The sequence below is a fragment of the Nycticebus coucang genome, chromosome 2 (assembly GCF_027406575.1).
Source record: "Nycticebus coucang isolate mNycCou1 chromosome 2, mNycCou1.pri, whole genome shotgun sequence".
NCBI lineage: Eukaryota > Metazoa > Chordata > Mammalia > Primates > Lorisidae > Nycticebus > Nycticebus coucang.
Window position 1 is genome coordinate 13325448 of NC_069781.1, and position 14781 is coordinate 13340228.

Consider the following 14781-nt stretch of genomic DNA (forward strand, 5'->3'; position numbering starts at 1 on the left):
CAGTGGCTTATACCTATAATCCTATCATTTTGGGAGGCCACAGTAGGAGGATTGCTTAAGGACAGGAGTTTGAGATCAGCCCAGGCAAAATAGCAGACCCCATCTCTACAAAAAAATAGAAAAATTAACTGAGTATAGTGGTATATACCTGCAGTCCCAACAACTCAGGAGGCTGAGCAAGGAGAATTGCTTGAACTCAGGAGTTTGAGGTTGCAGGGAGCTATGGTGGTATCACTGCACTCTAGCCTGGGTGACAGTGAGATCCTGTCTCAAAAATAAAAATAAACAAAAATATTTGAATAGGCCGGGTATGGTGGCTCATGCCTGTATTCCTAGTACTTTGGGAGGCCAAGGTGGGTGGATCGCCTGAGCTCAGGAGTCTGACACCAACATGAGCAAGGGCGAGACTCCATCTCTTAAAAACTAGCTGGGTGTTATGGTAGCTGCTTATAGTCCCAGCTACTTGGGGTGCTGAGGCAAGTGGATTGCTTGAGCCTAAGATTTTGAGGTTGCTGTGAGCTATGACTCTGTGGCACTCTACTGAGGGTGATAAAGTGAGACTGTATCAAAAAAAAATTTTTTTTTAATGGATGGATGAATAAATGAATTAGTAAACTATGGAGTCCGAAAACTAGAGTTACATTCCAAATTCTTCTACTTACAAGCCATGTGTTCTAATTTGGGATAAGTAAATTTAATCTCTCTGAACCTGTTTGCTTATCTGTAAAATTTGGTCTATATCTGCCTTGTTCATTACCTTAGAGCAGGGCTCCTCAAACTACGGCCCATGGGCCACATGCGGCGGTGTGAATTGTATTTGTTCCTGTTTTGTTTTTATACTTCAAAATAAGGTATGTGCAGTGTGCATAGGAATTTGTTCATAGTTTTTTTTTTTTTTTTTTTTTTTTGCAGAGACAGAGTCTCACTTTATGGCCCTCGGTAGAGTGCTGTGGCCTCACACAGCTCACAGCAACCTCCAACTCCTGGGCTTAAGCGATTCTCTTGCCTCAGCCTCCTGAGTAGCTGGGAGTACAGGCCATAGTTTTTCTTTTTTAAACTGTAGTCCGGCCCTCCAATGGTCTGAGGGACAGTGAACTGGCCCCCTGTTTAAAAAGTTTGAGGACACCTGCATTAGAGGTTGTAAGGACTGAATGGAATAATATGTAGTAAATAAAAATGCCTTTCCAAATGTGAACCCCTTGCAAATATTAGTTAGTTTTATTAATGTTCTTAATTTATTCCAGGTCCTATAAATGAAGAGAAAGCATTTATGGAAATAGATTTGTATTTTATTTTATTTTATTTTTTTGAGACAGAGCCTCAAGCTGTTGCCCTGGGTAGAGTGCTGTTGCATCACCACTCACAGCAACCTCCAACTCCTGGACTTAAGCGATTCTCTTGCCTTAGCCACCCAAATAGCTAGGACCACAGGCGCCTGCCACAACACCCGGCTATTTTTTGGTTACAGCCGTCATTGTTGTTTGGCAGGCCCAGGCTGGATTCGAACCCGCCAGCTCAGGTGTATGTGGCTGGCGCCTTAGCCATTTGAGCCACAGGCACTGAGCCAGATTTGTATTTTTTAATGACTAAAAGAATATTAGATTGTTTTATGTATGTGATGTTAAAGTACAAGCCTGTTTTAATAGTGGACAGAAAATGATATGCCCTTTTTTCTTTTTTTTTGCAGTTTTTGGCCAGGGCTGGGTTTGAACCCATAAATGGGGCTGGCACCCTACTCCTTTGAGCCACAGGTGCTGCCCTGCCCTTATTTTCTTTCATAAAGGAAGAGGCTTATACTGTAGTAGATACTAACTCAGGAGCACATGCTCGGTGTCAGATGGATGTTCAGATGCAGTGTCCAGAGACTCCTTTTTGCTCTACGTTCTGCTTTGGTTAGATCTCGGGAACTTTAGGAACATATTTGCCTTCTAGCTTTTTCTTGGTATGCTATTATTTTTGTGTGCATGTTTTGGGTATGCATCTTTATATGCTATTATTCCTGGCATACGGCTTACATGTATATTTTTTAGCTTTTAACTATATGTATTTTTGTAAGTTGTGTCATTGTTTATGGAATGTGATGGAGTATAGACTCTCCCAGTGTGAGGATTTCTACCGTCATCCACAGACTCATACTTTCTCAGTCTGTGTCTTTGGCCTAGACTCCTGAGTGCCAAACCTGCAATGTCAGCTTTTTTTTTTTTTTTTGAGACAGAGTCTTGAGCTGTTGCCCTGGGTAGAGTGCCATGGCGTGATAGCTCATCGCAGCCTCCAACTCTTGGGCTCAAGTGATCCTCTTGCCTCAGTTTTTCTATTTTTAGTAGAGATGGGGTCTTGCTCAGGCTGGTCCCAAACTTGTGAGCTCAAGCAGTCCACTGTCTCGGGCTCCCAGAGTGCTAGGATTGCAGGGGTGAGCCACCACCTAGCAGCAGCCTCTTCTGGATGCCGCACAGGCATCTCAAGTTGAATTTAACCTCTCCCATCCACCAAGCATTTTATCCCAATTCCTGACCAGGTAGCAAAACTGTTTCTGCCCAACCAAATTCATCTGCCTGCTGCCCAAGAGAAGCCAGTGCCCAGAGATGACAGGGAGAGAAAGTGTTTATTCCACATAGTGCTAAGCGCGGCAGGGGAGGAATTTCTCAGATCTGCCTCCCTGAGAATCGGAGAGACAGGGTTTTTTAAAAAACAATTTGGTGAGCAGAGAATCAGGGTCTGCTGATTGGCTAGGTTGGGGTGGAACCATTAGTCCTTTGGTACAGGCTTCTATCTGGGTGGGTCAGCCATTCCTACTGAAATGTAGTTCCTTGGGTGGGAGTCCAAGACCAGTTGAGTCAGTTTCTTGGTCTGGGTGGGTCAGTCAGTCCACTGGAATGCAGTACTTATCTCAAAAACTACCCCTAGGTTCTGAACAGGCCATGTTATCTACAGAGAAAAGTTAAGAATCTTTACAGCTAACAGCTGTGCTGTCTTGAGTAAGCAATTACAGAGAAGCAAACAAGAGGACAGTGACTATTATCAAGCAAATGAAGGGACAGTGGTTGATTATTTTCATTATCTGAGCTAAGCCTGTTCTTTCACAGAGGTTTGGGTCCTTCCTCTAGTTCTCCATCAATTTGTAAGGCTGATTTCAAAACAAAACTTGAAATGTCAATCCTAACTATGCCTTCTATTCTAGAGTCTTACTGAATGTTGAATGGTATTAGAACCTCTTCACTCCTTCACCTGCCAGGAACCTGAAAGTTATCTTAAATTCTCACCTCATATCCAATTAAACCCACGTTTCTATCACAATACAGTCATCAAAATGAGGAAATTAACATTGATACAGTACTGCCTTCTAATTCTTAAGAGTTTTGCTGCTTATCCCAATAATGTTTTTTTTTTTTTTGCAGTTTTTGGCTGGGGCTGGGTTTGAACCTGCCACCTCCAGCATACGGGGCCGGTGCTCTAATCCTTTGAGCCACAGGCACCGCCCCCAGTAATATTCTTTAAAGCAAAAGGATCAGTTCAGAATCACAAATTATATTTAATTTCATATCACTTTAGTCTCCCTCAGTCAGGAATGGTTCTAAGTCTCTCCTTGTGTCATGACCTTGACATTTGAAGATTATAGGCCTCAGTTTGGGTTTGTCTGGGGTTTGTCTGGTATTTCCTTATGATTAGATTTAGGCCAAGCCATCTTGGACAGGAATATCATAGTGATATTGTGCTTTTCTCATATAATGTACAATTTAATTTTGTTTTGTCCCATTATTGATGAAGATCACTTGACAATAGGTAGTTGTTTTTTTTTTTTTTTTGTGGTTTTTGGCCGGGGCTGGGTTTGAACCCGCCACCTCTGGCATATGGGACCGGTGCCCTACTCCTTGAGCCACAGGCGCCACCCGACAATAGGTAGTGTTTGACAAGCTTCTCTGTTGAAAAGTTAGTTACTCGACTGGAGAAGGTTAAGCTGGGCGACGGAGAGATGGGGAACTAGGTAGGAATTGAAGACGCAAAGGCCAGCTCAGCGTCCTGGCACTTACGAAGACAGGTCCTTGAAGGGGCCTTGACTGGTCGCGGTGACAGCGCTGGCGCTCCAACCGCGGGAGTTGTGGAGCGTCCCCCCCCACGTATGCTTTCTGGCACCTGCGGGCTTGTTCTCTTCCTCTGTGCTCGGGAATCCGGAGCCCAGCGCGGACTAGCGAAGACTTCCGTAGCTCCGATTCCTTCCAGGTGATACTGCCAGGCACCACCGAGCTGTTGTCCTAGACCTGCTACAGGAAGCACTAACAGAGGCTGGATTAACTTCCCAGGATGTTGATTGCATTGCCTATACCAAAGGACCTGGCATGGGTGCCCCACTGGCTTCTGTGGCTGTTGTGGCCCGTACTGTGGCCCAACTGTGGAATAAACCATTGCTAGGTGTAAACCACTGCATAGGCCACATTGAGATGGGTCGTCTCATCACCGGAGCCATCAGCCCCACTGTGTTGTATGTCAGTGGAGGGAATACTCAGGTGATTGCATACTCAGAACATCGTTACCGCATCTTTGGGGAAACCATTGATATTGCTGTGGGTAATTGTCTGGATCGTTTTGCCCGAGTGCTGAAGATTTCCAATGACCCAAGTCCAGGCTACAACATTAAACAGATGGCAAAGCGAGGCAAGAAGCTAGTTGAGTTGCCATACACTGTAAAAGGGATGGACGTCTCATTCTCAGGCATCCTGTCTTTCATTGAGGATATAGCCCAGCGGATGCTCGCCACAGGGGAGTGTACTCCTGAGGATCTGTGTTTCTCCCTGCAGGAAACTGTGTTTGCAATGCTGGTAGAGATCACAGAGCGAGCCATGGCGCACTGTGGCTCCCAGGAGGCCCTCATTGTGAGAGGTGTGGGGTGTAATATAAGGCTACAGGAGATGATGGAGACAATGTGCCAGGAACGGGGAGCCCGGCTTTTTGCCACGGATGAAAGATTCTGCATTGACAATGGAGCCATGATAGCCCAGGCCGGCTGGGAGATGTTTCAGGCTGGACACAGGACCCCCCTCAGTGATTCTGGTATCACACAGAGGTATCGGACAGATGAAGTAGAAGTGACCTGGAGGGACTAACAAGATTAACAATATTTAGTTCCCTAAGTGGATGGAGCCCAAGAACCCTGGGCTAAATCTGTGTCCTGATGTGGAAGTCCTAGCAAAGATATAGACTCCAAGAAAGGCTTGAGGTCCCTTTTGGAAACCCAAGATGACTCAGCAATAAAATATTTTTGGTTTTGTAAAAAAAAAAAAAAAGAAAAGTTAGTTACTCTTGACTTATTAATTTATTAATATTTTGTAATTAGTGTTTTGGGGGAAAGTGCTGTGAAATTACATAAATGTCCCATTCTCCATTAAACTTCCAGTTTATTTATTTGATTTTGGACTCATTGTTTCCTCTTTTATTTGATTGTTAATGAATTACTCAAATTATTATTTGAATAAATTGCATTATTTAGTTTCAGCTTTGACCAAGAGGAGTGTGTTCTTTTGTTCTGTTTTCATCGTTCTTTGGTTACTTCTTTGCCTTTGACACAAGATGTTCCATACTAATTTTTTACTTTCTTTTTCTTAGCCCTGAAATCTGCCATTTTCCAAGGAGACCTGGTTCCTTTCCTTGGAGAATGCTGTTTAAAAGCCAAAATCTGGGCTTGGTGCCTGTGGCTCAAGCAGCTAAGGCACCAGCCACATACATCTGAGCTGGTGGGTTCGAATCCAGCCCGGGCCCACCAAACAATAATGATGGCTGCAACCAAAAGATAGCTGGGCGTTGTGACAGGCACCTGTATTTCCAGCTACTTGGGAGGTGGATGCAAGAGAATCGCTTGAGCCAGGAGTTGGAGGTTGCTTGTGAGCTGTGATGCCATGGCTTTCTACCCAGGGCTATAGCTTGAGGCTGTCTCAAAAAAATAAAATAAAAGCCAAAATCTGGGTGCTGGGTGTATTCATTACTATTGGGGTTTGCTTCTCCTCGGCCTTCTTAGTGTTTGTGGACAGACATGTATTTACATCAATGTGTACACATGTTTCTATATGAATGTTGAAAAGTGTGAGTTCATAATATTTCCAATTTCAACTAATACCAGAAGATTCTTTCTAGTTTTCCCTTTTTAAATATTTGTAACTCCTTTCTTTGGCAGTGAGGCAACTGGTTCTCATTATCATGAATATGCCTACTTATTCAGTTGATCCCTGTGCGTGACTGATCTGTCATCATGGCCACCACTCCCCTTCCCCGTGTGGATACCCTCCTTATTCACTGGGTCTCTGAGGCCTATGCCGTCCTGCCTCATCCAGTTTGGGCTTTGACACCCATGCTGGGTGAGTCCTTTTGAGTGAGTGCATTCTTTACCTTGAGTTTGGACACGCCCGTGCACGGCTGCCACCCTCTTCTCCCTTGTTCCCTGCCTCACCCTGCTTAGGTGAGGAAGTCTCTTAATTGGTTTTGTTGGCTGGCATCTTACCCCTTCTAGAACCCATCATCTGTCCTACTGTTAGGCTGATGTGTGTGTTCAAACAGATGTAATTTTGCCATTCTTCCACTTAAACCTTCTAGTATTGTTCCATTACCTATAAGGCAGGGCTGACCAACCTTTTTGTTTTCTCTGGGCAACACCAGAAGAAGAAGAGTTGTTGTGGGATATACATTAAATACATAAACACTAACAAAAAGCTGATGAGCAAAAAAAAGGTCTGATATTTTTGTGATATATGCCACCACAGGTAAGCAAAAAAGTCCTCACATAATAATCCTAATTATACGGGGGCCTGTTAAGAGTCTTTTAAAATTGTCAAGCAGATCCCGAGTTTGTGATCACTAATGTAGAAAATGTATATATCTGAGTAATGAAAAGTCTTTTTTTTGATACTTTTATTATACAAGTAAAAGAAAAGTGGGCAAAGTAAAACCATTGGGATATTTGACATTGCATTTGAGAAACTGAAGCATCCATATCTGGTTTGATGGAAGTAGTTGCAATTCTCAGTGAGTTCTCAAGGTGTGCTCATCAGATATTTTGTTTCTGATTTTACTCAACATGCTTCATTCTTGAAAATAGTTGCTCACAAATGTAGGTGCTGCCAAAAAAGCAATGACATGAATAAGTTGTGATTGTGAAGTAAGGGATATTTGTCTCTGGGAAGATAGGACCTACAAAAATCCAGTAAAGAGATGTGATCAAATTTTTCTCGATGTTGAATGTCAGATTGCAGCTCTGCATTCATCTGAAAGCTGACAGGTAACGTTTATGTCAACTGAAAATAGAGTTGCATATGCACCAAAATATTGATTATTTTCCTGGAAATCTTGAAATCTGATATCAAATTCTTTTTTTTTTTTACTTTTTTTTTTTTTGTAGAGACAGAGTCCCACTTTATGGCCCTCGGTAGAGTGCCGTGGCCTCACACAGCTCACAGCAACCTCCAACTCCTGGGCTTAAGCGATTCTCTTGCCTCAGCCTCCCGAGTAGCTGGGACTACAGGCGCTCGCCACAATGCCCGGCTATTTTTTGGTTGCAGTTTGGCCGGGGCCGGGTTTGAATCCGCCACCCTCGGTATATGGGGCCGGCGCCTTACCAACTGAGCCACAGGCGCCGCCCCTGATATCAAATTCTTGTATCGAAAAGCAAGGCTCCATATTTTTCACTGTTCACAGGACTGTGTTGAGCCAACATGTCAGAATGCTTAAAATTGTTTTCATTAATTTGAACTTGCCATAATTTCATTTTCATTTGGAATGCTGTTACGGTTTGAAACTTTGTATTGATAAGTTGGTTTTCACCTTGAAGAAGCATGTTTAACTCATTTAAATGAGTGGTTAAATCCACTAAAAATGCTAAATCTATAAGCCAGTTTTGATCATGAAGTTCTGGCAGAAATTTGGTTTTTGATACCATAAATGACTTGACAACATGTAGCAAAGTATAAATTCTTTTCAACATTTGGCCTCAACTTAGCCATCTTACTTCATAAAAGTAAATGATGTTGCCACAGTCAGGATTAATACTATTAAGGAATTCCTAGAATTGGCAAGGATTCAATCCCTTGGCTCTTATGAAATTCACAGTCTTGATGACAATTTGCATGATGTTATCCATTTTTAAAGCTTTTGCACATAAATTGTTTTGATGTACTATGCAATGACACTTCATCAAATGTGAGTTTGGGGTGGCAATTGCATTGTCTTCTATTAATTTTACAAGTCCTTTTCTTTTACCTACTGTCAGGGCACTATCATTTTTTTTTTTTTTAATTTGGCCGGGGCTGGGTTTGAACCCGCCACCTCCGGCATATGGGACCGGCACCCTACCCGCTGAGCCACAGGCACTGCCCATGGCACTATCATTAACTCTATCAGGTGTGTTGAAAATGGACAAGAGGCTCGGCGCTTGTGGCTCAAGAGGCTAAGGCGCCAGCCACATACACCTGAGCTGGCAGGTTCGAATCCAGCCTGGGCCTGCCAAACAGCAATGACAGCTGCAACCAAAAAATAGCCAGGCATTGTGGCAGGAGCTACTTGGGAGGCAGAGGCAGGAGAATCACTTGAGCCCAGGAGTTGGAGGTTGCTGTGAGCTGCGATGCCATAGCACTCTACCCAGGGTGACAGCTTGAGGCTCTGTCTCAAAAAAAAAAAAAAAAAAAAGAAAACGGTTAAGGAAAATTGCTTTAATGTATTTTCTACTGCTTCATATAAATCTCTTGATTTAGTTGTGCTTTTCAATGGCACAAAAAAGCCATTTCTTTAGTAATGTTATAATTGCCATTAGTACTTCTAATAAAAATGGAAAGTTGAACTGTATTTGTAGCATTTGAGATGTCATACATTGCCAAAGCATATAATTTAAAATTAGCAACTTTACTCTCCAAACTTTTTTTTTTTTTTTTTTTTTTTTTTTTGAGATAGAGTCTCTGTCATCCTGGGTAGAATGCTGTGGTGTCATAACTCACAGCAACCTCAAACTCTTGGGCTCAAGCAATCCACTTGCCTTAGCCTCTCGAGTAGCTGGGATTATAGGTGCCCACCACAATGCCTGGCTAGTTTTTTCTATTTTTAGTAGAGTTGGGGTCTTGCTTTTGCTCAGGCTCGTCTTTAACTCCTGAGCTCAGGCAGTCTACTTGCCTGGGCCTCCCAGAGTGCTAGGATTACAGGAGTGAGCCACTGTGTCCAACCTATTCTCCAAACTTTTTTGGGCAGATTTTTCAATTTCTTCAATTCACCTGACTATAGTCTGGTGAGAGAAACTGATTTTAGAAATATCTCCCTTTTTTTCAGGGCAAATTGAGGTTATCTGCCATGCTTTCCATACATTGTTTAATAAACTCACCATCAGTAAATGGTTTTGGTTTTTTTGCTATTAAATATGCTACTACATAACTAGCTTTTACAATGGAATCCTTATAAGTTGTAACTTAAAAAAATTTTTTCTGGGGCAGTGCCCATAGCTCAGTGGGTAGGGTGCTGGCCACATACACTGAGGCTGTTGGGTTTAAACCTGGCCCAGGCCAGTTAAAACAACAATGACAACTGCAACAACAACAAAAGAGTTGTGGTGGGCACATGTAGTCCCAGAGGCTGAGGCCAGAGAATTGCGTAAGCCCAAGAGTTTGAGGTTGCTGTGAGCTATGAAGCCATAGTACTCTACCCAGGGTGATAGCTTGAAACTCTATCTCAAAAAAAATTTTTTTTTGTGTTGAGAAGACAGACTTTCTTCATTTCTGCTATTTTGTTCTTACAACTCAATCCTTCATATGCATTGAATTGGACAGCATGTTTTTGCATATAATGCTTTTTCAAATTATAGTCTTTGAAAACCTGCACAGATTCCCTATAAATTAAGCAGAGTGCCTTACTGTTTGCCATGACAAAAAAGTAGTCATTTGTCCACTTTTCATTGAAAAATCTTTCTTCATCTGTAATTTTTCTTTATTTGAGTTCTGGTTTTTTTTTTGGAGACACTGTAGAACCCATGCTGGGATTGAAGAATAATAATAGATAAAGGAATATATTTACTTTTATTGTAAGAATTGACAGGAAAATAGAAAGCAAGGTTTGGGCCCTTTCCCATCTTAGCTGCTGATGTAGGTGAGGCAGAGGCTGATTGTAAAGCGTAGTGGGAGATGTGTGAGGCACTGCTGAGGTGTGGAAGTACCCTTAATAATCAAATAAGAATGTGTACTGGACTTCTAAATAACATTAAACTAATGTTTATTGATGCAATAAATGATGCAATGGTAGGTGAAAATATTACTGCTAATCACTGTCTCGCCAAATCACCATGAGCACATATATGTCCAATGGTTTCAGTTCAACTGTCTGCACTTGAAAAGTGTCATGGTGGAAGCTGCATATATTTACTGAAGCCACACATGTGTACCAATAGTGAGACTGTATGTATGTTTAGTTTACGTGACATTGTGACATAATGTTGTTATCTACAAAGTTGGCACTCAAGAACTCACAATTGTGTTCCACCAAAAAAACTCATAATGTTTTGTATAAATTGGGCCGCTTTCATAGCCATCCTGGACTGCACGTGGCTCCCAGGCCATGGGTTGGACACCCCTGCATAGTGTAGGGTAATACTCAAATCCTTAGCATTGGCACACAAGGCCCTTCGTCACTTGGCAGATCTCTCTGACTCCCTGTCATTGACCTTGTGCGCTGGCTGAGTGATGTTAGTCACCTTGCTTCCATGAGTTAGCATCTGGTCTTTCTCCTTCCTGTGCCATCTTCTTATTTTCCTGGTTTACTTCCAGTGTCCTTTAAGATAAGGTGCCACCTCTTTTATAAGGCTATCTTCAATCCTCCCTTTTCTGTGTCTACCCTCACCTCCCTCCTCCACCATCCCTCGTGGACTGGGTTAGATGCCCTTCCTCTTGGCACCCTGCATATTGTATTATAATTGTCTTTTATAATATTCTTTTTTTTTTTTTTTTTTAAACAGATTCTCTCAAGAATGCCATGGTGTCATAGCTCATAATAACCTCCAACTCTTGGGCTCAAGCGATCCTGTTGCTTCAGTTTTTCTGTTTTTAGTAAAGGCAGGATCTCGCTCTTGCTCAGGCTGGTCTTGAACTCCTGAGCTCAAGCTATCCACCCACCTCAGCCTCCCAGAGTGCTAGGATTACAGGCGTGAGCCACTGTGCCCCACCTCTTTGTAATATTCTTGAGGGCAGGAACCTTGAGCTTGAATTCTTCCCTAAAGGAAAAACCTAGTCAGTAGGTGGTGGCTAAATGAAGAGACGTTTAAAAGAATTTCTGTTTTAGAGAATTTCTCATTCAGTGGAATTTGTTGTGTCCAAATAAGCAATGTGATATTAGTATCAATTGTTTTTGAGGCTTTTGAAATAACCCTATTTGCATAGAACTGGACATTGTAATTATACTTTTTAGTGTGGGGTTTGTATTTGGTTTATATATTTACTTCTAGAATATCTATAGGACTTATTTTTCCTAGCAAGATAGAACAGACATTTAGAGCATGTCAAGGATTGGTTCCTTGTCTTCTATTTCCCATATATTTATTACCACCATGAGTGCAGTGAAGGCTGGAATGAATATTCACTACTTGCCATTTGTGTTAAGAGACCAGGAAGGCCTTGGTGTGTGTCACACTTTATGGGGGCAAGACATGATTGCAAGAGGGACTTTACCTAACAATTGCAATCAGTGTAACCTGGCTTATTGTACCCTCAATGAATCCCCAACAATATAAAAAACAAACAAACAAAAAAATATAAAATGTGTTTAGAACAAAAAAAAAAACCAGGAAGGTTGATTTGGCAGCAGAAAAGTGCTAAGAATGATCACGCGCTCAAAAGGAGATCGTGTAACAAATTGAAAATTGATTTGTCAATACTTTGATCTGCCTCAGTTATTACTGCCTAATATTCATTTCAAACAACGTTTCTCTTGTCTTGCAAATTATATGTACAGATAATATGACTATCTAAATGTGATAGTATTTAGCTTAATTTTTTCTATGAAAATATCTTAGAAGGAGCTCATTTAGATTTATTGTAATAGTTATCTGAAAGAGATGCTTCTTAATCTGAGAAATTTTCCAGTCCATTGAGAGGAACAGTAGTCTTTTTGAGGAGCTGGCATCTCAGGATGGAAAGATGGCTCTAAGTGATGCCCTGGAGTGATACCTAATGGTTTCTTTATTCTATTATTGAGTCCTTGTTGTGTCAAAAAAGACGTCTCTTAGGAAGATTTTTTTTCTCCTAAAACCTGAGTGTTAGTCGAGCAAACTAGCTAGAGCTCATAATTTCAGTGTCTTTTATTTAAGGACTTTTTATAAAAGTGTTTCAAATGAAATATTTTCTCTCTCCCTCTTATTCTTTTGTATAATAGCTGGGGATTCAGCTCTACCCTGCCCTGTTGATAGACCTATTGCTGATTGTTTACAATAAAATTTAAAGTGAAAACAATCATCTTTGGGAGTTCCCCCCTCCCCCATTCACCAGTTGCATCAGATTAGCTGATGCTTTTGAGCTATGTGAGGCTTTTAAAATACAGTTTACAGGGCAGTGTTTTTAGGATATTATGTAGAATCAGTCTTGAGTTTGATACTTCATATGCAGCTTTTGTCTGTGTGGTTCGTGTGCAACTAATTTATAGTGATGGAAAACACAAGGTGAACATCCTTGGTTTTAATTGCTGAGCATTCCTAAATGTTTAACTAGGGCTATCCCATAAGTGCAGTGGGAATATGGTACTGTATCTATCAGCTGGTGACAGACTAGGCTTTCTTCATATACTTATTCATAAAGCCAAACAGGTCTTTGTGGGGACATATAATGCTATGGATATAAATAAGATAAAACACTTTGTTTTTACGGAGTTAAATCTGATGAGGGAAACAAATAATAAACCAGTAGCTGTAAATATTTGGGATAAATATATTAGAGACAGACAGAAATGCTATGGGAACCCAGAGGAAGTAGCAGAAAGCAAACAATTTTATACCCAGTTTCTGTAAAAATATACGTTCATTCAGTTTCTCCAAGGTCCTCCCTCTACCTCCAAGAGTCTCATCTCATCCCATTACATCATCAGCTTACACCTCTCAATCTCCTGAACTAAATCAGGCGAGGCACCTCAGATACGGTTCCTTAAGTATAGCTTCTCTAGTACACATCCTTTCACTTTGTAAACTAAAGAGGGAAGTTATATGCCCTCAACCCGTACCCCCACCACTGTTCCTCAACGTGTAATGGTGGGGCAGGCATGAGACAACTGCTGTAGATCCTCATCTTGTAAAAGAGGGACAGTGGGGGCAGGTGGGAGCTGGGGGGAAGTCCTGCTCCATAGCAGTTCTGAAATATAGCTGGGCAAATGGTGGACCTTCTACTCCTGCCTGGAGAGTGATTCTCCAGGGCTCTTTACCTTCTTGGTGTTTAGATTCTAAGTCATCCTTTTTTTAAATAAAAGAGGACTTGTGTTTGCAACACTGTGGTCTCCTCAGCCTGCTTCTGGCCTGTAGAGTTTGGTGATTCAAAGGCCTTCCCCCCACCCCCCACCCCCGCTGCCATTTTGTATTTTCTCTATTCCTTTCAGTCCCAGCTGGAAATGTTTCTTCCACTACAAGACTCTTAAAAACTCCTTTATTCTCCTGTGAATCTGTTGGAATTTACTCCTTTACATAATATTTTTACCTACAAGTGTCTTTGTGATAAGCCCTCCTTTTCTACTTTGGATTTCCAATGAGACCACTGAGGAGCACCACTCTTAAGCTTCTTAGAAGCCCTGTTGTTTGACTGAATGGTTCTCTATGGTATTAGTGTGGATTTTTCCAGAGGTCTTACAAAGATTTTTAAAATCACACCCTTAGCTTTATCTTTATCCTGTCCTACAAGTGCTGTGGATTTGCTCTTTATCTAGAAGCCATTTCTTAATTTAGCATCATTTGTTGTCCCAAGAGGCTGGAAATGGATAAATAAATCGAGTTGTTTGCCTATGATAGAATAATAGTAATAAAAAGGAAGTAAGTATTGATGTACTCAACAACAGGGATGGATCTCAACATAATTATCCTGAATGAAATAAGCCAGAGAAAATGAGTACATGCTGATTCTATTTAGATAAAATCCTTGAAAGTACAAACTAATCCCTAGTCACAAAAAATAACTACTACCCTAGAGAGGAGTGGACAGAGAGGATAGATTATGGAGGAGCCTGAAGAAACTTTTGGGGGTGATTGATTGTGGATATATCAAAATTCATCAAATTATACATTTTCATACTTCTATTTTCTTATTTTTATGTTGAAGATGTATCTCTTGAAAACAACATGTAGTTGAATCTTTTAGAACCCACTCTGATTATCTGTATCTTTTAATGGAAATGTTTTTTGTGTTTTATTTTTTCTTCTTTCTTGCTTTCGTTTGGATTATTTAAGCATTTTTATCATTTTATTTTTTACCTCTTATAATTTGGAACTTAAATACATTTCTCTACCTTTAATAGTTATGCTAAAAATAATGGTGGCTATGATTTGATAGGACTTAGTTCTACTTTTAATTCTAGTTTTCTTGATATTTCTGCCACATTTGCAGTTATTTCCTCCCTTGAAGCCTTGAATTCCTCAAAGTCATTTATGAAAATTGGAATCAACTTCTTTAAAAATCCTGCTGATGTTGATATTTTGACTTCCTCCCATAAAGCATGAATGTCCTTACTGGCACCTAGAATGGTGAATCCTTTCCAGAAGATTTTTAATTTACTTTGCCCAGACCCATCAGAAGAATTACTATC

The 14781-nt window shown here is 41.0% G+C and overlaps 2 protein-coding genes across 11 annotated transcripts in view; both read left to right on the forward strand.

The window, feature by feature from the left end:
- DENND1A (DENN domain containing 1A) overlaps nt 1-14781 on the forward strand; it is a 536096-nt gene that overhangs the window by 67956 nt on the left and 453359 nt on the right. The gene's annotated exons all lie outside the window — the stretch shown is intronic.
- On the forward strand, nt 4133-5262 carry LOC128566327 (tRNA N6-adenosine threonylcarbamoyltransferase-like). Of its 2 annotated transcripts, XM_053563077.1 has the most exons (2): nt 4133-4502; nt 4599-5262. In XM_053563077.1, the coding sequence occupies exons 1-2, from the start codon at nt 4335-4337 to the stop codon at nt 5097-5099; spliced, it is 669 nt and encodes a 222-aa protein (XP_053419052.1). In that variant the 5' UTR covers nt 4133-4334; the 3' UTR covers nt 5100-5262. The 2 variants fall into 2 exon arrangements, with proteins under 2 accessions (XP_053419052.1, XP_053419041.1); XM_053563066.1 differs by having other exon boundaries at nt 4134-5262.

What these genes read in the sequence shown, in the direction of transcription:
- LOC128566327 (XM_053563066.1), top strand. Translation starts at nt 4,335, where the DNA reads ATGGGTGCCCCACTGGCTTCTGTGGCTGTTGTGGCCCGTACTGTGGCC.